Source organism: Neltuma alba, unplaced genomic scaffold (genome assembly GCF_004799145.2).
Source record: "Neltuma alba isolate B1F8T4 unplaced genomic scaffold, ASM479914v2 tig00011690_pilon, whole genome shotgun sequence".
In the NCBI taxonomy this organism is placed as follows: Eukaryota; Viridiplantae; Streptophyta; class Magnoliopsida; order Fabales; family Fabaceae; genus Neltuma; species Neltuma alba.
In genome coordinates, this window is record NW_021636329.1 from 40,502 (window position 1) to 62,912 (window position 22,411).

At 39.4% G+C, this 22,411-nt stretch overlaps 6 protein-coding genes and 1 pseudogene across 6 annotated transcripts; 2 read left to right on the plus strand and 5 right to left on the minus strand.

Annotated features, from left to right (window-relative positions):
- Positions 1-3,302: 3,302 nt before the first annotated feature.
- LOC114716833 (skin secretory protein xP2-like) lies at positions 3,303-4,407 on the minus strand. Its single transcript, XM_028901907.1, has 2 exons — positions 4,174-4,407; positions 3,303-4,040 (listed from the first exon to the last, which is right to left on the minus strand). Exons 1-2 carry the CDS (start codon positions 4,389-4,391, stop codon positions 3,347-3,349), a joined length of 912 nt encoding a protein of 303 aa, XP_028757740.1. The 5' UTR covers positions 4,392-4,407; the 3' UTR covers positions 3,303-3,346.
- An 842-nt stretch (positions 4,408-5,249) lies between these two features.
- LOC114716831 (protein RADIALIS-like 4) lies at positions 5,250-6,296 on the minus strand. The gene is made up of 2 exons (XM_028901905.1): positions 6,060-6,296; positions 5,250-5,369 (listed from the first exon to the last, which is right to left on the minus strand). Exons 1-2 carry the CDS (start codon positions 6,284-6,286, stop codon positions 5,339-5,341), a joined length of 258 nt encoding a protein of 85 aa, XP_028757738.1. The 5' UTR covers positions 6,287-6,296; the 3' UTR covers positions 5,250-5,338.
- A 1,335-nt stretch (positions 6,297-7,631) lies between these two features.
- Positions 7,632-8,774, minus strand: LOC114716832 (CBS domain-containing protein CBSX3, mitochondrial-like). The gene is made up of 5 exons (XM_028901906.1): positions 8,403-8,774; positions 8,246-8,321; positions 8,052-8,125; positions 7,888-7,948; positions 7,632-7,803 (listed from the first exon to the last, which is right to left on the minus strand). The coding sequence occupies exons 1-5, from the start codon at positions 8,658-8,660 to the stop codon at positions 7,661-7,663; spliced, it is 612 nt and encodes a 203-aa protein (XP_028757739.1). The 5' UTR covers positions 8,661-8,774; the 3' UTR covers positions 7,632-7,660.
- A 532-nt stretch (positions 8,775-9,306) lies between these two features.
- Positions 9,307-12,483, minus strand: LOC114716836 (tubby-like F-box protein 5). The gene is made up of 4 exons (XM_028901908.1): positions 11,230-12,483; positions 11,026-11,113; positions 10,365-10,497; positions 9,307-10,282 (listed from the first exon to the last, which is right to left on the minus strand). Exons 1-4 carry the CDS (start codon positions 11,695-11,697, stop codon positions 9,610-9,612), a joined length of 1,362 nt encoding a protein of 453 aa, XP_028757741.1. The 5' UTR covers positions 11,698-12,483; the 3' UTR covers positions 9,307-9,609.
- Positions 12,484-15,874: 3,391 nt separating this feature from the next.
- LOC114716845 (uncharacterized) lies at positions 15,875-17,025 on the plus strand. The gene is made up of 4 exons (XM_028901918.1): positions 15,875-16,021; positions 16,118-16,236; positions 16,338-16,468; positions 16,578-17,025. The coding sequence occupies exons 1-4, from the start codon at positions 15,970-15,972 to the stop codon at positions 16,711-16,713; spliced, it is 438 nt and encodes a 145-aa protein (XP_028757751.1). The 5' UTR covers positions 15,875-15,969; the 3' UTR covers positions 16,714-17,025.
- Positions 16,936-22,090, plus strand: LOC114716840 (gamma carbonic anhydrase 1, mitochondrial-like; annotated as a pseudogene).
- LOC114716846 (uncharacterized) lies at positions 19,057-19,601 on the minus strand. The gene is made up of 2 exons (XM_028901919.1): positions 19,450-19,601; positions 19,057-19,346 (listed from the first exon to the last, which is right to left on the minus strand). The coding sequence occupies exons 1-2, from the start codon at positions 19,559-19,561 to the stop codon at positions 19,069-19,071; spliced, it is 390 nt and encodes a 129-aa protein (XP_028757752.1). The 5' UTR covers positions 19,562-19,601; the 3' UTR covers positions 19,057-19,068.
- Positions 22,091-22,411: the final 321 nt, after the last annotated feature.

The window sequence follows — 22,411 nt, forward strand, 5'->3', positions numbered from 1 at the left end:
CATGGCCTCTTGGCTACGTGGTTTAGATTTCATCGGCGGATTTTGTCTGTTTGGCTTTTGAATAACCAGGTGGGATGCACAGTGCCATAATTTTTAGCGTTATTGCGGTTTGGATGCTTTTGTTTTATTATTGCCCGTATGAGCTATGACTGATGAATAGCCGTACCTAGATTTTAATTAAAATTTACAATTATTTTAAGCACATCTCGTGGATTGCATCAGCGGTGAAAGCTTAAAACAAATGTTTTATGAAGTTTATCTGTACTGTTTAGGTAGATTTGCTGAAATCCCAATCAATCCTGGTTCTGTTTCCGTTCAATACTTTTAGGTCTTGTTTGGTAGGAGAGAATAGTAATGGGAATGGTAATGGGATTGGCAATGGGGCTTTTATTTTGTGTTTGGTAGGAAGTAATATGTGGAAGGAATACATGTATTTATTTTATTTTATAACAAGATATATAAAATTAAAAGACTATAATACCCCTTGGTATTTTAGAGCTTGAGACTCCAACCTTATGCACTCTTTTTCTAATAAAAAGAAGACCACATGGTCATATATATTGTTTTAAAAATAAATATATTAAAATTTGCCTCATTTTACAATAAAAATAAGTAAAAATAAATTAAACATTTTGAAAATCAGAAATTTTTCACCGTATCCCAACAAATTTAAATATAAAAAATTAATAAAAATTTAAAATTTATCCCAAAAAAATTATTAATAATTCCTTAAAACTATAATAAAAATTTATCACTAGGTCCTTAATATTATAATCTACTTAAAATTTAGTAATACATTTTAAAAATTAATAATATATAAGATCAAAAGATAAAAAGCAAATGACTGTTTTCACTATAATTTTCTGTAATATTTGTTCAAGTAAGTAAGATAATCCATATCTTACTTCAAACGGCCATCAAAATATTCCTACCTGAAACAAAATATTTCAATTCTATAACAAAATATTCCTGTTTGAAACAAAATATTTCAAGTCTAACAAAATATTCCTATGTTTCTCATGAAAAGAATTCATGAAAATATCCCAACTTCAGTCACACAAATATCAAAGTATTCATCAGCATATTCATGGAGATATTATTTCACGAATCACATCAACTTTCCCCTCTTGAGACATGGCAAAAAATCCAACCAGTATGCTCTCATCAGATATCATCTTGACATAAGCTGCCATACGTTCTTTGTGTGAAAGTCCTTCAATCTTCATAAGATCACCATAGAGTGACTCATTCATCCCATCCAAACGTTTCTTACGTTCAACCCTATCTAGACGCATTCCCAGACGATCACTTGCCTCCATCAAACCTTCAGAAAATGAACGAGCAACTGTCTCAATACCTTTGAGTAAGATGTCATCACGATAAGCTCTTGTGCGCTTTCGCTTTTTGGACCCTGAACTTGCATCAGATGAAATGTGCTCAGTTTGATTGTTGACATGTGAAGTGTCTTCCGGATGTGAAGTGTTAACATGTGATATATCCATATCAGCATCTGGGTCAGCCTCAAGAATTGAATTGTCCAAACCAGTCTGATCTTGAAGCTCCTCAAGGACATCTTCACATGTTTGAGCATCCTTGCCGGTTGCCCTGTCCTTGCCAAACATGTCATGAAGCTCATCATAATAAGAGAAAGATTTGTTCCGGAACTTAGCTGCCTCCTTGTGCGCTTGTAAGGATAACACAAGTTACATTCATTAATAAATAATTAAACAACCTGAAATACAATTATGAAATTAATTGTAACTTAAACAGTTATGAAATGACCAAATTAGATTTTGATATATGGGTGTTACCGAAATATTTTTGAAATTGATGAAATATATGAGGACAGGTTTTATAATTCAGGATATAGGTGAATGTAATCTAGCATAGATAAAATCAATTAACAATAAGCAGGTAAACTGTAAACTACCTGATGAAGATAAAATCGATGAAGTGCTAGCATGGCAAATCAGACGAGGGAGATCAAATCAGTAACTATAAAATCATTGACAAACTATTTACAATCTCAGCATTATTAAACGGATTCATGTTTGTGATGCTATCCATCTTCTAAATCCACCAAAATTTGTGAATCGAAGAAGATTAAAAAAAATTGTTGATGAAAACTGAAAAAACAAGGATAGCATTTATCTTACCAGTGATTGAAGATAAACAAAGTGACCGAGAGCGACAATGTGAGCGACTGACTGAGCAATGGAGTGAGCGACAGAGGAGAGCGGGCATGAGAAAGATGGAGATTGAGAGCCGAGAGGAGATGAGATAGAGGCAAAAATGAGAGGGACAATTTTGTCTTAACATTATTGTACTATGGGTATTTTTGTATTTTATGCTTTTTAATCCCTAGATTAAAAAGGCATTACCGAGGGGAAGGTGGGATTGTATAATCCCACTAATGTGGCATTGAACAATCCCTGGTAATCTTTAATCCCTCCTACCAAACATGACAATTTCACCCAATCTCTAGTCCATTCCCATTCCCTCACCCTCAATCCCACCAACCAAACGTGGCCTTAGTGTAATTATACTTAAAACTATTATTACTATTTCAAATAATAATTATTAAATTTAAATGGAAACTATATTTTAGAAATATTGTTAAATTAGTGTTAAATTATATTTAACAATAATTATTAAATATAATTATGAACGTAAATACTTTATAAGATTTATACATTTTTGACGATTTATGTACCGATAAATAATTTTAATAAATTAAATTCAAACATAATCAATTTTTTTAAAATAACTTATAAAAATTTTGGCCAAAAAGATCACTTATAAAAAGAAAGTATCAAAACAAGAATCAAAATTAACTAGCATTTCTAATTAATATCATTTTTAAAAATTATCACCATCTAAAATAGTATTGGAGGCCTCAATTTGCAAATAATAATAATAGTTATAAAATGATTGAGATGCCCCTCAAACTCTTATTCCCGCCGGGGGGAGCTATGAAAATTATAAGTAATTTTGCGGAATTTACGATACGTCTTAATTAATTACGCGTTAACCGTGAACACACTGTCAGAAGCCTTGAAGGGACATAAATTGACGTAGTTTAAGAGAGAAGAGACAATAAGACACGAGTTTGCGCATTTTCGCATGTTGGCAGCTGTAACGTTAATTGTGGCAAACCAATTGAACAGACAGGTGAAGATGATGAGAAAGTATGATTCTATATGAGCGTTGGCACATGAAGCGGCACACGATCTAAACACACGTAGGGTGGTGCCTGGAGGGGCGTCGTAAAACCAATGCAATTCCCCGTGCGTCACACCACCGTCCGCATATCTATATACATATTGTTTGAATACGTCAACACGCCTTATGCTGCTTCTGGACTTGACGCTCCCGGAGCTTGTGCTGGAGATGTGGCTGCGCCAGGCACTGCGGCCTGCAGGGGTGCCTCTGCCGTGGGGCTGGCCGCCCCTGGTGCTTCAGCCTCCGACGTGGGTGCGGTTGCTTGTGCCGCGGGTGTCGCTGCGTCGCTTGCATATGCCCCCGGTGCGTCGGCGCCTGGTGTTTGTGCCTCAGGTGCAGCTCCGCTGGCTGTTTCGGCCTCCGGTGTGGCTGCGCTTGGTGCGGGTGTTCCTGGAGAGTACGCCTCTGGCGTGGCTGCGCTTGGTGCGGGTGCTCCCACAGAGTATGCCTCCGGTGCGGGTGCTCCGGGAGAGTATGCCTCCGGTGTGGCTGCGCTGGGTGCTGGTGCTCCAGGAGAGTATGCCTCCGGTGTGGCAGCGGCGGGTGATTGTGCCTGGGGTGTGGCCGCAGCAGGGGCGTTTGCCTCGGGGGTGTCAGCTGCCGGTGCCTGGGCCTGGGGTGTTGCCGCCGCGGGTGCTTGAGATTCGGGTGCAGATGAGGGTGAATGTGTAGGTGATTCTCCCGCCGGAGATTCTGCGTCTGCCTGTGAAGATTCATCCACACCTATGTCTGCAAAGTCCTCTGCATCTGGCTCATCCGAAGAAGATCCTCCGCCTGCTGACGCCGTGGGTGCGTTTTCATCTGTGTATCCCAAGTTGCTGGACTCCAACACATAAATTATGCACACAGTTAAATCCTCTCTGTTTTTTTTTTTTTTTTTTAAAACGACGTAGGAAAAATGGAAAACAGAGGGAGAGACACCGTGCGATAAGGACTGAAATTGAAACTTACTCGGCGTTGCCTTTAATCCAGCTAGCCCAGACGGATGATTCGGGATCACCGCCACCGCCGCGAAGAGCAGCCTGAGCATCATCTATGGACTGTTGAGAGATGCCCTGCGCTGCCGCCTGATCTGCCAGACTCTTCCAGGGATCGTCCTGACCCACGGCCCAACGCCATGGCAGAGCCACCACTAATGATATTACCACCACCAATGCTATTTTTGTCATTTCCCTTAATTATTAGTGCCTATATGTATACTAAACGATGGTTGCAACAATGCAACGCTGAATCGTACAGTATTCCTAGTATTTATAACCCAACAAGATTGCTGCTGGGTTGCCTAAGTTCACGCCCGCATCTCGCGCCCTCATTTGTTATTTTTGGCTCAATTTAGCTGTTCTCCTTACGGAACCGTAGGATTCAACTAGTTTGTTTTGCTGGATCAGCTCCTAGCTCTTTACATCACAACATTTTTATTGGAATACCTTCTTTTCCGACTTTACTTGTAATAGCCATCGTCCAGTGGTGGCTTTCCCCATATTTATTAGTGATCCATATTTAGTTACATGCATGCAACTTTTATCATTCTTCTTTCTAATATATTCTTCCGGTTCTAAATATAATACTCTTTTTGTAGTGAAAATTACATTATAAAAAGAGTATTATATTTAGGAGCGGAGGAGTATATTTCTGATCTTTCAGACATTGAATGCGATCATCTCGTTTTTAATTTTGTGCTTAGGAAAAATGTATTCTCCATGCTCTCTCTCTCCCTCCCACGCGCACACGCACGCACAAACGCACGCAAGTCTAGTTAATGATTAATCACCAAAGAACATGTTCGCTTATCTTATTTACTCTTCCATGATGCAAAGTATTTCGATTGCTCCCTACATTTTACATAAGTAGAGAAAAAAAAACTCGCCTAAAAGAGCGGAAACCGAAAGATGAAACATACAGCTTCACATATTAAGCGCTATGCATTTCCTCATATTTCTTACAACGAGTTAAAATAAGGGGAACATGACCACATTGCTCATACACAGAAAATTACAAAAAAGACTGACACCCAATGAAACTATAGAGGCTGCTAGGTTACACTTCACTAGCGCATATACCTCCACAGATGTCTCATACAACATCCAGTAACTTCATAGAGCTCAAGAGTCTTGCTTCAACGAAGATTTAGGTTCCTTATCATCCCGCTGAAGAAAACATGCAGATACAGAGTAAGTAAATGAGGGGTTAATAATAGGAAATGAGGTTCGAGTTCTCATCCGCTACTAATGGATTAAATACAACATTTCCCCGTACCTAAAAGAGCCACTAATTGGTCATTATTGAACAAGTCAACCCCTGCTCTCCATTGGAAAATTTAAACGGACCCAAGAATTACCTATGATTTGAAGAAAAAGATCCAGGAATTTCGTTTAAGATATGCACGCCAGATCGGCCGTTTTGTGGCAATGTATATATGCATTAAGGTGGTCAGCATCCAAACTAATTAAAAGGACCATGTGCCCGTGATCTAAAATCCCAAGGATTGGATTTACTTTGAGCCCGCTTTCTCTCCGATGGTTCTCTAATTTATTTGTATGAAGAGATGATAAGAAATTAATTGGTGTGTAAACAGAGTCAAGATCATTGAAACTATGAGTGATCAAGGGAGAATTATATGAATAAATTAATGCAAGGTAAATGCTTGGAGCAACATAAAGAGAAGGTTCTGCGTTGTACTGTTTGAAAGGACTAATCCAATGAGAGTAATGAACTGTGTAGAAGATGATGAGGCCATAAAAGTAGGTGATATGATGTTGAAAGCATGTTGATGTGATCCTGATAATAGATAAAAAGTAAGACAGAGACATTGAAATGATGGGATGAAGAGATGATACCAGGGGTCCTGGGCTGTTCGCCTGGAGTGAACATATCGGGGTAAAGGGATCTGATCACGCTCAATTCGATTGACGTCCTCCATGAGGATCTCATAGTGCCTTTTCACTTCTTGTGGCGATTTTCCGGCCACCGCGTTGGCCACATGTTGCCACCTATCTGGGTCTTCCGGCCCATACACTGCAAGAGCATCCTCAAATCTTCTGTTCTCTTCTCTCGTCCACCCCATTGAAGACCAACGTGCTTTAGTTTGGGCTAAGCGTGTCCCATTCTACCTCCTTAAATAAGGGAGAATCCACCCTACTGTTCTGTACAAGGTGGGGAATACTCGAATGAGATAGGGGGTCAATTATTCGCCTTTTCATCGCCCACCGGGCCATTCAATGTTCATTAGCCAGTAGAATTTCTTCACATTTTTTACAGCCTGGTGGGGGATTAGATCCTCAATCCTCCTCGATAAGGATTCCCCAACAATATAAACCTCCACCGCTAAAGCAAGGCTAAGATATTCTACTGGAATCTCCATCCTCTCTTTCACTTAGACTGCAACTTGCCGTAATATGCTATCTTCGTGGACAGTGTAATATTCCAATCTCAAGTTTGGGTTCTGCTCATCTCATATTCGCGCGGTCCATGCAGCACGAAACTATCGGTACAGTACATTTGAAAATCGGGGTTAATGATATTCGCTCATTGACTTCAAGAATTTACCCAACTTGAGAATCGGATTTGCTTGCATTGCCAACGTCATGTTAATATCACATGTATGGATTCTTGTGTTCTATAGTCTACCTTACGTATTCGTAAGGCAACTGATTCACCAAATACAGCTGGCCTGGTGTTTGGATTTTAGAATTCAGCGTCAGATGATGGGAAGATTACCGACCATCTTTTTTTTTTTCCGATAAAAGAACTAGTTTGATATTTAATTTGACTTTGTGTATAAGACTCAATATGTTGTTTCTCATATTTATTTATTTATTTTTTAAATAGTCTTTGTAGAAATTAACATGTTAAATGTTTTATTGAATAGTAATTTTAACTAATACATATGATTAGTATAGATATTTTAATAAAGACAACACATATTTATTACAAACAACTAATTTAACTAACTTTCTTAGTCTACTCAAATTAGTTAAACTATTTTTTATATTAAAGATCGGAGATAATATATATTTATTTTGACAGAAAATGTTGAATCTGAAAGTTCAAAAAGAATCTCGACTATGTCAACCATGAAAAAAAATATTCTTCCGGAAAAAAGTAAAATTTTTAAATTAGGCCGATAGATAAAATTCACATTTGAGTAGGGCGAAAAAACCATCATGCTTGTGGATCTTCTTGTCGCGCCGTTTAACACTATGAATTCTTTGTTTTTTCAGTCTGTTTTAAAAGAAAATGATAATCGATTATTATTATCATCCAATCTTTAATGATATAAACAAAATAAATTTGGAATATAATTACCAACACACAAACGCGAAATATATTCGAATAGTAAATGTCAATATGCCATTGAACTAATGTCTTATCGAAGACAGACGAAGGGGAACCTGAGGACTACAAGGTGATAAACTAACGAGGCGTGGGCGTTGCCTGGCTAGTAGTATTCCCCTCTGATATAATCATTGAGTCGCTTCAGTTCTCCGCTTTGCTGCTCCATCACAGCTCTTACCACATCCACCATCGAAATCATTCCCACCACCTTCCCATCAATTACTGGCACATGCCTTATGTGATTCTCTGCGATCAAAAGTCTCTCATGTTTCATCATCTCTTCCATCTTGTTTCAACTCAACTTCCAGTAACAGAAAACAAAACAAATACCTGTCATAATTCTCATTGCGTGTAGTATGTTCATGTCAGAGGTCACCGTCATTAGATTTCTCTGTTTAACGCAAATCATGAGGGCAAAGGTCAGAGAAAAAGGGAAAGAGATGCAACCTGGATGGTACTGTTCAAACAAAGTCCAAGGAATGGTATGAAATAACCTCATCAGTCATAATTTCACCAACTTGTGTGTACACTGGAGATCTTCCTTTCGCAATTATTTTCTTCAAGCAATCTATCAATTGGTTCATGCCACCGCACACAAATTAATCACAGGATTTTTCAGTCAAGAATGTTGAGTCCGGAATGAGTTTCGACGTCTTTTTTCTTTTTGGGAACTCTGAACAAAAGTTACCTCTTTCTGTGACGACTCCTGCTATATGACCCTCAGGCTTTAGCACCACCAGTGATCCAATATTGTTCGTAGCCATCTGAATTCTCAAAGAAACTTGGCTAACATATATAGATGTCAAAGGAAAATGGAGGTATGTTCAACAATTCGAACTACTTACATTCTTCATGGCATTAATAACAGCATCATCAACTCGGCACCAGAGCCATGAGCCGACTTTTTCTTCTCCCTTGGACAGTAGTACGTCGGAAACTGTAACATTTTCCAACCCTTTCTGCTGCATTGGTGGGGACGACGTGACACATCCGAAGCGTGAATATACGCTTTCCATGTTGATGATTCCATTCCCGTGGAATTGTAATATTGCAGGCCTTGGGGGGTTTTGGCGCAGCCTTACTCCCCGCCAAATTCCTAGCATCTTTTGTGTTCTCCCTCTGTTCAAATCAAAATAAAAATCAACACACAGAAATAAAACTAGCGTAGGAGATGATAGCGTGCCCTGATGCAGCTTCTAGGAATACTTGGAAATGGGAAATGATATCTACTGGGGGACAAGGCAGGTCGTGGAACTCTTCCACGACAGGTATTTCAATTCATCGTGAAAGGTAAAAAGAATATCTCCTTGCCATCGTTTACTCTGTGAAGGTACCTTCTCCGGCAATTCTTTTCTTCATAGGGTGTATGAAGGAAGGCACTTTCTATTTGATGAAGTTAGAATATAACGCTTCAGCCTTGGGCCCTTCATTCACACAACATACCAAGCAAAATAAATAATTAAATCCATAAATGACAGGATATGCTGGTTACGTACGGCCTACGGGTTTTGGTTCATGCGATTCGATTCAACCATTAAGGCTCCGTCCTCTACTTGGTTCTATGAATTGCAACACGTGGGTGAATTGCAAAATGAACACCGACTGTGCCACAATGAGGCCAAGTATATGATTGGAGACTCCTTCTGTGAGAGGCAAACAAAATTTATTTTCTCCTGCCTCACAAGATTGGAGTAGTTTGCAGACATTAAATTAAAAAATAGGTCAAACAAAGCACAAAAGTCAAAAGGTGCCGGCGGAAAGGAAATATAACGTGGCACTTTGCAAAATACATGACCAGGAAGAATATTCTTTTTCATGCAAGATTAGCTACAATATGCATGGAGAAATTAATAACGTGGTAAACTTGCCAATTAAACACCAAGTCTGACATCAAGGTCAAACAAACTTGGCAACTACAGGTGAAGGCGTTCATTGGCGTAAGAGTCACATCCCAACTTTTTCTTTTCGGTTTATCGTTTGAAGAATATATGTACATGTATGGAAATGGAAGAGTGGCACAACGTTATCCCATCATGAAACAGGGCGATATGATCACTCGCAAGCAGGTTTGGTGTCGAAACTGCTCAAGCAGATTGCGAAGGCTTGAAATGCAGAGAGTGGATAACGGTAATCCATGGTGAATATGTCCTTTCCAATTTTGCCAAATTGCAGCATCACCCTATCCTGTTCTGCCGCTGAAACATTTTGTTGAGGTTCTGCAGCAGTTACGAGCTGGAAGTTCTTTACTGAGGCCACCGTAACACGTCCCTTGAAATTCAAGCACCAACACTGCAGTTGTTCATGCCACCTAGGAGCTTTATTTTTCAAAATCAGTGGCTCCCTTGTGATGTGGCTCGATTCTGGGGGCTTATCTTCGCTATTGGAGCCATACTCAACTCCTGGCTTTCTTTCTTTCGAAATGGGCGTGGAAGATGGATGCTCATGAGGGAATCTAGTAAATTTCAAAGGAGTAGGAGCAGTGCCCCCTTCTTGGATGGCAGACACTGGAATTGAGTGCATGGTACACCGCATTCTCCTTGGACCTCTTGTGCGGAGAACATTGAGCTCATATGATATCGTGGCCACATTATGCTTCGCCAGAGCAGCCCTTTGAAGAACCTGCTTCGAACGGATTCTTTGCCGCAATTTACTAGTCAACGGAAGGGAAGAATCAAGCGGGAGTTGACTATCCAAGATCGTGAACTTGGTACCTAGAAAATTAGACCTGCTCATTGCTCACAGATCAATTTAACAATAAAAGAATGCAGCAAACAACAAGATAAGAACCTTGAAGAGGTGTGACTAACCTCAGCCTTCCAACGTACGTATTGCTTGCTTTTGAAAAATCATCTGCAACCAATGATATTATAAACTCTGTACACGTTGTCCGTCTAATCTTCTTTGCTGCCAGTAGCAGTTTACTCATATCCCCAGAGAGAGCTGCAAAACAGAGTTACATATCCCAGTAGTAACAATGTCTATACTAATAAATGCTTCACTTCAAGGGAACTGGTGGGACTTCTTCCCAAAGAAAAGATGATACGAGACGTCGAAATAAAAAAGAAAAAACAGATTAAGATACGTCAGCAAAGAAAATCTAGTCCTCATGACAGCAGCTGCAGTTACATTAGACCGACCTACATTGTTCAACAACCTAAGTAATTGAAAAGAGCGAGTTAAGGAAAAGTAACTATTATTTGAAGAAAAAAGTTTTTTTCCCCAGCCAAGAATTACTACTGCCATACCAGGATATAAAAATTTAGTCTTCACGATAACCGTTTCTATAGAGAGTAAAATTACGTGCTCACTTAAACTAGACGATCGAAAGAATTTGCTCGGGCAGAAGATTGCAACAAAGTGACTATCCACAATGATGGTTCGACAATTTCAATGCCACCGTTTAAACTCAAAAGGAAAACTTTTAACTCTTCACAAGAGATATATGCAGCAACAGAACAACCATATTACCTGGACTTAAACCAAGATATAAAAGATATTTCGAAGTCACCCTTTCTCTCTTTATAAAACACTGGACGGGAGTCTCTCTTGGACCAGGCTAAGAGGCAGAGAAGCAGTCAGCACAGTTTAATAGGGGTGAATCACAAATCATTACTCTCTGCTCATGAATTTAAGACAGATAAGTACGTGGATAAATTGCATGGGTGATATTACCTGCTTCAGCGATATGGGGAAGGTAAGCCAACCACACTGCTCTGGCGTCTTTACCACCTCCTCTGTTATTTTCCTCCATGACCTACAAACTGAGGCACAAGCTACAACCGCACGCCGGCCAGGCCATGAAGTTTCGCTTGCTTCCACCCTCTGAATTATGTCTAATAACAACTCAGATGGTAAGTTAGCCCAGGGGCTCTGCTGAGTCACTAACGAAACTGGTGAGGAGAATTCAGGAGCAATAAGAGATCTTCCACGGCAAGGGATGCGATTTGCTTCTACCCCTCTTGTAGAAATATTTCCCATGCCATCTCGAATATCCCTGAGCTCACGAACAAAATCTTTGAAAGGCATAATGATTGGGCTAACACTGCAATTTAAGTTGGTGAAAAAAAAAATAAGAAAGAAGAAATTGGAAAGTTTAGAGAGATTTATGACACATCTATATAAGTACAGTGGATATACCATTGAAGCCGTGAATCACTAATTGATAATGGACAGTTATTAAGTACCCAGTTGCATTGTTCGTATTAACATAAAGAACAATTATGGAATACCGACGGGGGAAATTTTCAAATTTGCCGGGAAAGAAGTCTTAAAGGAAGTAATAAGCGCTGACAACGAGAAAGTAAATGAAGTGTTCTCAGACAAGGTAACATTATTACCAATGAAGATAAATATATTATCTATCTCGACTCAAAAGGAGGTACTGTGTTATTTACATGTCCCATGCGTTGCCCGGCAAACCAGTCTTTCAGTCGATGCAAAACACCGAATGCGAGACGATGAGGGAGGAGCACATATATGGTCGGGTAAAATGCAAAGAGAAGTTAGCATGTGATTGGAATCCTAGATCCAAAAACCTTTGGCATTTGAACTAGCGGCACAGATGAAATGGAAAACTGAAAAAGAGAAGAAAAGAATAATGAGAAGGCTCAGGAATTAAGAAGGAAGTTCGTGTACCGCGACTCCGAGAGGCAAGTGCCTAGAAAACCACAGATTCTCAGAGAGAAGTTGGAAGACAGAAAGGATTAGGAGATAATGGGGAGAAAATGAGGAGAATGCTTCCAAAAAACTGAACCACTTACCGAAGCCAATGTCTCGGAGAAAGCAAAAGGCTAAGATAAGAGAGTGAGGAAGGAAGAGATAAAACTAGGGAATGGAGATCAAATCGTGGAGTCTTCTGTAATAATACAGGGAATGGTGAGACCACCCTCAACGTCTTTGCAGCAGTGCGCTATGTCCGGAGACGCTCATCGATCTTCAGGTTATTGGGGGGGGGGGGGGATGCGTAAGAATGGTCACGCGGAGGAGACAAGCGAATATTTGGGTCTTCGGTTAATTAGGTGTGGGCCCACCCTGGACGCTGCTTCGTTTACCGTCAATTCAGCCCATCACAGCAACGCATGGTCAAAGCGTCAAACGCTCTTTCAACGTCCCCGTCATCCTCTGCTGTTGACCCCCAAATTATGAGTTTTGTATTTTAATAATTATTGAGTTTTTTATTGCACACTGTAATTAAAAAAAACATAATTTTTAACGACTGTATAATTTCCGTATGATAATACTAAACGAATCCAATTAAATTAAATTTAGTTAAAAACTGTGTACATATTGCAGTTTTATTAAGGATCATTGTTGTGTCATTACCCCTGTTGTGTTGATACTTAATGTCGCTTTTCCAGAAGAAAATATCTGTTCTATCTTAAATTTAAATAACATCAGTCAAAGGATATTCGTTAAAGTCACGTGTGTCCCTGATCAATTTAGGACAGTTCACAGCGATTAAAGTAAAGATTTTATATATTTTCATTAAAAATTAGAAAGTCGAAATAAAAAATTTGAACAACGTAACTAAAAAATCTGAATTAAATATTATGCGTGGGCTGCACCTGGCATGTGTTTGGATAATGAAGATGCACACATAGGAATTAAATTAAGAATAAGCAAGTGAGGGCGATCCACCATACGTAGTCGGAATTAACAAAGCAATGCTGATCGCGGTCACAATGTGGAACGCCCCACTTGTATGGTGGAATAGTGACTAATGACTGTTTTTATGATTTGAACATGGAAAAATCAAGAAAAGGAGTAGGTAACGATGGAAATATGTCTGATATTTTTGGAGGATTCACTCGCCCATTCGCTTGGGTGTGGGTCAAACAGTACAGATATGAGAGTCAATTCAGTCACCAACTTGCGCAGCCGACGCTTCGGTTGATGGGAGAACAAAACTTGCATCCGCGGATTCGATGAAACGTAGGAGTTGGAAACGCCACCTAATTTTACTTACTAATAATTAAATGACACCTCTAGACGTAGGAAGTGTGTTGTTTGGTGGTAGCTAAGGGGATAGTGATGACTGATGGGGAGCTTGTTAATGAGCCTGTGGCATTTAAGTATTTTTTAATTCTACATACGTTGTTCGATTTCAAATAATAAATAATTTCTCGTATTAAATATTTTTTTAATAAGTTTTGTTAATCTCAATCTCAATCATAATCTTTATCTTATTTTTAATGCTTCGTGCAAAATGGGAATCCCGTGATACTGAAAGTTATTAACTCATGGCGACATATAATTGATAGAGAAGTTGATAAAGATAGCAGGCATGAGGATAAGTCAAGTGAAATGTGGTTTCAGAAGTGAAGGACAAATGGGATAAGTGAACCAAGCAGAGGCTGGAGTTGAGTAGATGCATGGTCGAGGCTGTTCTGCACAGTGTAACTTGGAGAGCATGTTCACTACTCTCTGTCTTATCATGACATATAATAAATTAAAGTCCAATCAAATAACTTCCACGTACGTGAATTATTGCAGCCCCTGATTTTGCGTAACCCAAAATTATGTGGATGATGAGCGTGAGTAGTGGATGATATGATTGTGGTGTGAGTTGTATGTTATAAAAAAGCCAACAAGGACGCAGACGGACGTCTGGTCCCTCCCTTTATTCAGTTCACTCGTGCCTCCAGTCCCGAGTCTGTGTGCCATTTTATCAATCATCCCGTTCCTGCCGCCTCTACTGTATTCCTCACTCCCATCTCAATAATCATTATTCGTTTATATATTTCCTTTTCTTTTTTTTTTGGTACAATTTTTTTACTATGTAGGCACTGTAGAATTTGAACTCGGTTCACCACGTGTTACGAGAGATTAGTTTCTTTCGCTACATGTCTAAACCCAAATCCCATTGTTTTGTCTTTTTAATTTTTTGGGTACAATTCATTTACATATTTCCCCGCATTAGTCTCTGGGCATGTTATTGTGGGTTTCAACCAAGGCACAGCCCAAAGCAGACAATCTGGGCTTGGGCCTTCTAGGTTCGTGTGATTGATTGCTGCTGAGAGTCCAGGCTATGTTTGATTTCCTTTTGCACGACTCGGGTCCATGTTAAAGCTTTATGAACTTTGTTGTGTAGTTTTCTTAAATGCCAAAAACAAATTTATCTCTAAACCCACAGTTGAGTCGAGGCATTCATAAGTTCATTTGTCCATTCTGCATTTGAGCCAAACCCCCGGCTTTGGTAAATTCTAATCCGAACGCGTCTCAAGACTCATTCAGATAAAGAGAAGGGCGGCGCACCGAAAAAAGGCAAGACGCAATTAATCTTTATCTTTTTTCGGCAATTAATTAATTGAAGGAAACAGACAGATTAAATGATCACACGAAGTTATTTTGTTTTGCATGAGCGCCTGTCCCTAGAAGAATCCTAAAATCTTAAATGACAGTATAATCCAAAACTTGGTCTAGGAATAGAGTGGTTATCTTTCGATATTCCTTCTGGATTAATCCATTTTTATTCGTTCGCCAAATTAGCATTAACAGGAGGATAAAGTCTGATCATATAAAAAGATTAATGTAATATTCAGTGAGTATGACTGTGAACTGTACTGAATATTGTTGCTTATTCGTCAAAATGCATGGGCTGGTCGAGTGATCGCGAAATGGTGGTGGCAACTGGCAATAATGATAGATGATAAAGACACAAAGAAAAGCACAGAAAACAAAAGCAAAGTTTGGGGGCGATATTTTCTTCAGGATAACATTGTTTGGTGGACGTGGATCCCATTTGGATGGAGACATCCGCCACTCAAAGTGGAAAGCTTTCAGGCTGCTCCTGTTTTTTGAGGTTGTTGCCGATAGTGGAACTATGGAAGGAAAGCTAAGTTATGATGGAGACAAATAAAGAAGGGGGAGAGAGAGAGAGAGAGAGAATAAACCGAAACAAAACAGATATTTACATAAATGCATATAAATTGTAAGATATAACGAGGTTTTACGTCTATTAGCTTTAGTTTTCTTTTCTTTTTTTCCGTTCTTACATGGGGTTTTGGGGTTTTATTTTGTCACAGATAAGATGTGAAATTCTCAAAATTTTAGGAATTAAAATAACGCAATGGTCGAAAAAGAATTGAAAAGGTTCAGGGAAAACAAAAACAAGCGAAAGTGTCGGGGGGTTGTTTTGTAAACCTGTGGGAGTGGGCAGGCTTAAGCCTGGCTAGAATTAGAATATCACGTTTTTACAATGCCCAGACTAAGCGGATCTTCATAATAACCGTTGGATCTCCCTCATCATCTTTGCTGCTTGTGAAACGGGCCCCATCTCTCTCATTTTTATCCCCTTTAAATAAGTACTACTCCACACTCAAAGGATCAAAACACAGAGAGATCCAAAACTTCAGTATCTCATTAAGAACTTCACCGTTCGGAGGATTACTGTGTTGAATTAACAGAAGCAAAATGGGTTCTCTTATGGCGGGATGGGACTCTCCCACCATCGATCCTAAATCAGGTACTAGTTAAGCGTTTCCTGTATGTTTTGTTTCACTTCTGGTCGCTACCTGCACACTGATTTCTCAGGAGCCAATTCATCTCTTTCCAATCTCAGCTAAACTGAAGAGAAATCAGTCTCTCACCAAGGAAGAAATCGATTCTTACTGGAAATTAAAGAAGAAGACAGAAGAAGAACACCTGAGAGCCATTTCCAATTTATCAGAAACCATCAAGGTTGAAGACAGCCTCACACCGACCTAGCTTTTTGTATCCAGAAATATTAAAATGCATAAATGTATATTGCCAATTAATTAATATACAGATGATGCCTACAGGAGAACAAATACGAGGAGTCTGAGACGAAGTTACAGAAGTCGAAGAGCATGCCCTTGACCCGCACAAAAGAGTCGGTGGATGTGGATGCAGCAGACACACGCCTGGAACAGCTGATCAAGAAAAACGTGTGGTAATGTGTGTGTGTGTGTGTGTGTGTAACGATAATTCAGCTTCTTGTCTTTAATTAATATATTTGTGTTGCTCTGCATTCTAAATGACGGTGTGGAATGTGAGGGCAGGTGGACGAAGAGTAACTGGGCATTTCTGAACGAACCTCCGGTGATGGAGGCTGCTTCCAGCAGGTATGCATCGCAGTTCCACGTAGCCAACATGGGAGCACCCAAGTATAACCCCGCAGATGGGATTGGTGCCTAATATCAGATTCGCTGTTATAACTACGTATGTAATGTAGGGTTGTGTGCGCGCCTAGCGGGGTTTGGTCTTTATCAGTTATTGTTGTTTCCATATATTCTCCTTTTAGTCCTAAATATAAAACTACAAAAATTGTAGTGTAGTTTAGTACCGGAATAATATATATGACGGGATTCTGTGTTAAATAGAACTGCTTTTAGTTGTTTTTGCTGCTGGTTTAATAACATGCCAGTATACCCTTCGCTCGCCCCTTCCTTGCTGTCTTATCGACAACTTCTGCTTTCTGATCGCAAGCTTCTAGTCGATCAGTTTCTATTTTAATTTTCATGGTCATGAAAATTATTTGGTGATTTGGTGCGGGTGATCAATGATGTGTTGGAGTGTCGGCATGTAGATTTCAAGGTCATCTTAAACCTGGCGGGTGGCTAATTATGCTTTGATTGGCCACCTCCTCCCTCGGATATTTTTCATCACTTCCTCTTTTGGATAGTCATTGCGGATTTTAGCTTTCGCTAATTTCCATCCAGATGACGCGATGTATTAGATTTTTATTGAGCAGGGACGTTGACCCGCTAGCTTGTTTTGATCCGATGGCCAAAAATGAAAATTACTTATAACCCAGAAGGCTGTGCGCATTTTGGTTCTACCACACGGAATCCGAAGAAAGGAGACGCTAATTGAGTAAGGAGATAAGTCATGGGAAGAATGTATTACACTACAAAGAGTTTATATCTCAAACTTCTAGATAACGTGATGTAAAAATGAGAGAATTTAGAGCGCACAAAAGAGATTAGCTAGACAAAAAATTAGGAGTGAAAATAAGGGGGAAATTCTTATTTAATTGTGACTTTGTGAGTACCAATACTCTATGCATGAATTCTGTTTATAGATCTCTATATGACCTCTATTTATAGGCCTGTGATCATTAGATCTTAATCTTAACGTTATGATAGAATAAAAAGGAACATAATAACAGTAGCCATAAGAAGCTCCTTTCGAGTTATCTACTAGGGAGGTCACGAGTCTAAAACATTTAAAGTTTAAAAAATCCTAAGAGAAATCTAAAGGTTAGGTTAGGGGTTATGGACATCCATGTATATAATGTTTATAATAATCTACGACTTATAAACACTAATCTGTTGCTGCTCAAAGTATAATGGGATCATTATTATTTTATTTTTAATTTAAAATACTGTTCATTTTATAAGTCAACAATTATGAGGTTAACATTATTCTTTGCATTCCGCACTTTTAAGACAAAAAATTATTAAAATATTATAATAAATTAGAAAATTTAGACCTATATGCAGCAGGCGCATATCAGCCATATCTTTATATACTTATAAGGAAAAAAAAATCAAATATCTTTTGGGAAAAATTTTAAAACTAAAATTAAAACACTTGAATATTGTTATTGGGTCCTTTTGTTGCCGCGGGACGGTGAGGCAGGAACCATTGGGCCGAAAGATGTGACTATTGGGCTCTTGAGAGTTACGCAGGCAAGGGAGAAGTTAGGAGGGCCTTTTTAAATGAGGAGAGGACAGAGAACAAATGGGAAGAAGCTCCCTTCTGGTGAGCGGCTGAACCTCCGAGTTCTGACCTCGGCTGATTTTCTTCCACCTCGTGCGCGTGTGCTTTTAATTGATATTCTACCTCCAAGTGTTTGAGACTTCTGAGTTATTGACGAAACCATGGAATTTCCGATAATGGTGATGACGGAAAGCTAATCTATGTTATTTGGTGGGATTACGGAGGGAGCCAAACTCCAGATAAGGAAGGTCAGAACCATTTATAAGATCAAGTTTCAAACAAGTGGAACATGAACGTGTCCTATAATCAACAGAGAATCGAGTACATAACTCAACTATTGAGCTTGGCTGATGCCGCAAGTTTTTAACTCATGATTATGGTCTCACTGTAATCATCACCAGTTATCAAAATGAAAATTCGTAAATCCTAATCAATAATCGCAAGGATCCTGCAAGCCAATCCACAGTCGTGACTGAGACAAAACATATTGATCACACATTTACACCAATCAGATTTACACCAATCCTTTTTTTTTTTTAAATATAATAGACATGGCATTATTATTTGTGCAATTATATATTTATACCCATACAGTAGGTACAAAATTTGGTGAGACTCTTTTTGTCCAATTGTTGTGCCGTCATGCGTTCTCTGTCTCTTTCTATTTTCACACCAACAGCAGGAAAAAATGCCGCTTTGCTGAACAACCCATGCCAAGCCACGTCTAAATTTGAAACACATAAGCTATAAAGTAACGTTTTATCTTACCAATTTACATCGTTCCCCCATGAGCACAGATCGTCAGTCTGGGATCCAAAGCCATTCCCTTCAGCTGCTATCCAGTGAGGATTGGAGTTTTGTTTGCTTGAGGTGTTTTCTGGGAAGCAATTGCGCCGGTCCCTGATCAGTTTTATTGCATCCAGCACTACCATTATGGTGGGACGCCGTCAAGTTAGCTCCGGCAGGTAATGACACAATTGGTCCTTGTGCTGGTGCAGGGGTCAACTCCTCCGCAGCTACAGCCGTCGTGCACGGCGTTGTTTTTTCGATAGGATACTCTCTTTGACCCATCACTCTTCTATCATCTGCTACCTCCGTTGAATTGCCTGCAGATTGAAATAAGAGAAGAGAGAAATTAAAATTACAGGTCTCGGAGGCATATAAGCCTGCAAGAAGAAGAGCAGCAAATTCTTGGAGGCTAGTGTTTACCATAGAAATCGAAGTCCCGCTTTGAATTCTCTGACAAGAGAACAAGTGTCGGTGTGATGATTGTGAGGAAAGCCCAGAAGACGAATATTGGAACTATGGTTCTTTCACTCATTTGTTGGAATAAGAGTAAACGACTAAACTTAATTCATGCTCCTTTGCCGAATATATGAGACAAGAATTTTGCGGTTCGCAGGGAGAAAAAAGAGAGGAGACATGATGTGGGAGATGATGTTCTTAGCTGGCCATGTTTAAACAACATTTGTATAAGAAATTATGAAGCTAGTATTCCATGGATAATTATGTACTCATTAAAATATTATAAGCGGAGTCAAGGTTTAACAACTAAACTAGCGATTTGTTTTCGCGGTTGTTGGATGGTTGTTATAGACATAGCTGGTTTAACTAGACACCTATCTGGCAAATTCTTCAGCGTACAATCTCCCCATGCCCGATCGGCTATAAGACGCTTTCACAACTGAGTTCCTGCCACGATTCGGCTTATAATATTCGGTGGCAGGCCAAAGTAACTTTCAGATGGCGTTTAGTGATAAAACTTTGTCATGTAAACAATTAGTTTATTTACAACGGGAGCATAAAAATGAAAACTTTATGGAAGTACGCTAAGAAAAAACGCTTACGGGTAAAAAGAAACAACGTTGTTTTCAAATATATGGTAGCGAAATAGACTGTTGTCTTTCTCTGTGTCAATCTTCCTCAACAGAACATACCAAGATATAGAAGAATATTTCGAAGCCGCCCTTTCTCTCTTTATAAAACACTGGCTGGGAGTCTCTCTTGGACCAGGCTAAGAGACAGAGAAGCTATCAGCACAGATTAATAGGGTTGAATCACAAATCAGTACTCTGTCCTCATGAATTTAAGATAGATGAGTACGTATATAAATTGCACGGATGATGTTACCTGTTTCAGCGATATGGGGAAGTTAAGCCAACCACACTGTTCTGGTGTCTTTACCACCTCCTCTGTTATCTTCCTCCATGACCTACAAACTGAGGCACAAGCTATAAAACCGCCCGGCGGGCAGTCGTAACATGTAACGCCCCACTTGTATGGCTGAAGAGTGACTAATGAGTAATAACTGGTTTTGAAATTTGAACACAGGAAAATCAACAAAAGGAGTAGGTAATGATGGATATATATCTGATATTTTTGAGGATTTATTCATCCATTCAATGGGTCTGCGTCAAAGTTAAATACAAATGAGAGAGTCAATTCAGCCACCACTTGCACAGCCAGATCACATTGAAGAAGTCGTATTACCCGTCTCAAGAAATTGGAATGATGATGAAGAATCAGAGAATACAACCCAACTGCTGATAGATTAGCGAGATCAGGACACACTAATTACGAGATTTTTCGCGCCTTTGGTCAACTCTAACCCAACAATGCATCGTCTTTCTTGGACTTTTTAGTTTTATTAATTCGCTGACTTGCCCTCAGTTTTTGTTCATATGAATACCTTTTCCCTCCTCTCTTATTTATTTCTGTTTCAGAAAATTGAAAGAAATATGAAGAAAATGAAGCGATCTGCTTTGTGCGCGCGCCTGTACAAACACCTCCGTTTCTGGTCTCTGTTTATGGTCTTCATTTCCTTCACCAGTTTTTTGTTATACGTACCATGAAAAACATATAAAGTGGTCTTGTTCTCTCTTGTGTTTAGTGTCTAGGCATTGAACTCTGATGAACATATTTTGATAAAGGCTCCTGCAGTTGATAAGGAGCCATTTGTTCCCCCGGGGGGGGGGGGGGAGTGCCGCCATCGTTGGAGACGTTCAAGCTGGAACAGGATCATCAAGCTGGTACGACTGTGTCTTGAGAGGTAAGGTTGTTTGCTTGAGTAATGGAACGTAAAAACATTCTAAAGATTTCATGCACCAAAAGCTTCTACAATATTTTTCAATACCCTTTTGCGCACACTTTTATATGGGGCTACCATTGCCGTAAAAAACAAAGCTCTAATTAAGCAGCTTTCATATATTTGGAATCTGTATATCTTTGGTTCTCTAATGAAAATCAAATCATGAAATTCTGTTAGGTCTCTGTTTTGCAGATACACATGGCGGTAATGTTTGATGTTCCCTTCATGTGCAGGTGAAGTGGGACTAACATACAGGATAACTCCTTCATCCAAGTCGCAGAGTCAAATTTAAGTGGGAAGGTGTTGCCAACTATTACTGGGGACAATGCCAGTGTTGGTGAGTAATTTTCTTCTGCAATGAATGATCAGAGAGACGCTACTAAATTGTAATCAGATTTTGTCCTTTGCAGTCGGTAGGTCATAGCGCAGTCTCACATGGCTGTAGTACTGTTGAGGATGAGGCTTTTGTTGGTATGGGTGCAACACTGGTTGATGGTGTCGTTGCTGAGAAACATGATGCCATGGTGGCTGCTGGAGCCCTAGCGAGACAGAATACTAGGATTCCCCGCGATAAGGTATGCTGTCGGTAATCACATCATTTTCCTTTCTATAAAACTCATATCTTATTCATGGAACAGACACAGAGAGGACAATTGCTTCTTTCTCCTTCATTGTTCTTACAATTTTGTTATTTATTGTCCTGTTCACCAGCGTAATACTAAGCTGGTGAAGTATGACCTCCAGAAGCTAACTTCTCTATAACACAGACTGGACATCCATGCAATAGCATTAGTGGACACCCTTGTTAATCTCTCTTGTAGTCCTGACAAGTGCTTGTGGTTCTGTTTGAAATATATGCAGCCGAAAATGCCAAGTCCTTCGACAAAATTGAGTTTGAGACGGTTAACATGTCCGTATTTGGACCATCACCGTCACATGATTGGATTCCAGAATAAAATAGGTATATATGTAGAGAAGTTTAAGCATACGGAGGCACGGCTCATAACATAATGAGAATAACAGAAAGCAACTCTGGCAATGCAGAATTCACAGGAACAAAGATAATGGAGACGAGGAAGTCAA

Excerpts from the sequence above, each read along its gene's own strand:
- LOC114716832 (XM_028901906.1), bottom strand. The coding sequence starts at position 8,660 with ATGCTAGGAATTTGGCGGGGAGTAAGGCTGCGCCAAAACCCCCCAAGG. Across the intron at positions 8,322-8,402 it reads TTATTAATGCCATGAAGAAT|ATGGCTACGAACAATATTGG; the intron begins GTAAGTAGTTCG and ends TTGAGAATTCAG. Across the intron at positions 7,804-7,887 it reads CGCAATGAGAATTATGACAG|AGAATCACATAAGGCATGTG; the intron begins GTATTTGTTTTG and ends TTTTGATCGCAG.
- LOC114716836 (XM_028901908.1), bottom strand. The coding sequence starts at position 11,697 with ATGGTATATCCACTGTACTTATATAGATGTGTCATAAATCTCTCTAAA. Across the intron at positions 11,114-11,229 it reads TCCCCATATCGCTGAAGCAG|CCTGGTCCAAGAGAGACTCC; the intron begins GTAATATCACCC and ends TCTGCCTCTTAG. Across the intron at positions 10,283-10,364 it reads ACGTACGTTGGAAGGCTGAG|GTCTAATTTTCTAGGTACCA; the intron begins GTTAGTCACACC and ends AGCAATGAGCAG.
- LOC114716831 (XM_028901905.1), bottom strand. The coding sequence starts at position 6,286 with ATGGGGTGGACGAGAGAAGAGAACAGAAGATTTGAGGATGCTCTTGCA. Across the intron at positions 5,370-6,059 it reads CGAACAGCCCAGGACCCCTG|CGGGATGATAAGGAACCTAA; the intron begins GTATCATCTCTT and ends TGTTTTCTTCAG.
- LOC114716833 (XM_028901907.1), bottom strand. The coding sequence starts at position 4,391 with ATGACAAAAATAGCATTGGTGGTGGTAATATCATTAGTGGTGGCTCTG. Across the intron at positions 4,041-4,173 it reads TGGATTAAAGGCAACGCCGA|CAACTTGGGATACACAGATG; the intron begins GTAAGTTTCAAT and ends GTTGGAGTCCAG.
- LOC114716845 (XM_028901918.1), top strand. The coding sequence starts at position 15,970 with ATGGGTTCTCTTATGGCGGGATGGGACTCTCCCACCATCGATCCTAAA. Across the intron at positions 16,022-16,117 it reads CACCATCGATCCTAAATCAG|CTAAACTGAAGAGAAATCAG; the intron begins GTACTAGTTAAG and ends TTCCAATCTCAG. Across the intron at positions 16,469-16,577 it reads CTGATCAAGAAAAACGTGTG|GTGGACGAAGAGTAACTGGG; the intron begins GTAATGTGTGTG and ends ATGTGAGGGCAG.
- LOC114716846 (XM_028901919.1), bottom strand. The coding sequence starts at position 19,561 with ATGAGTGAAAGAACCATAGTTCCAATATTCGTCTTCTGGGCTTTCCTC. Across the intron at positions 19,347-19,449 it reads GCGGGACTTCGATTTCTATG|GCAATTCAACGGAGGTAGCA; the intron begins GTAAACACTAGC and ends TTCAATCTGCAG.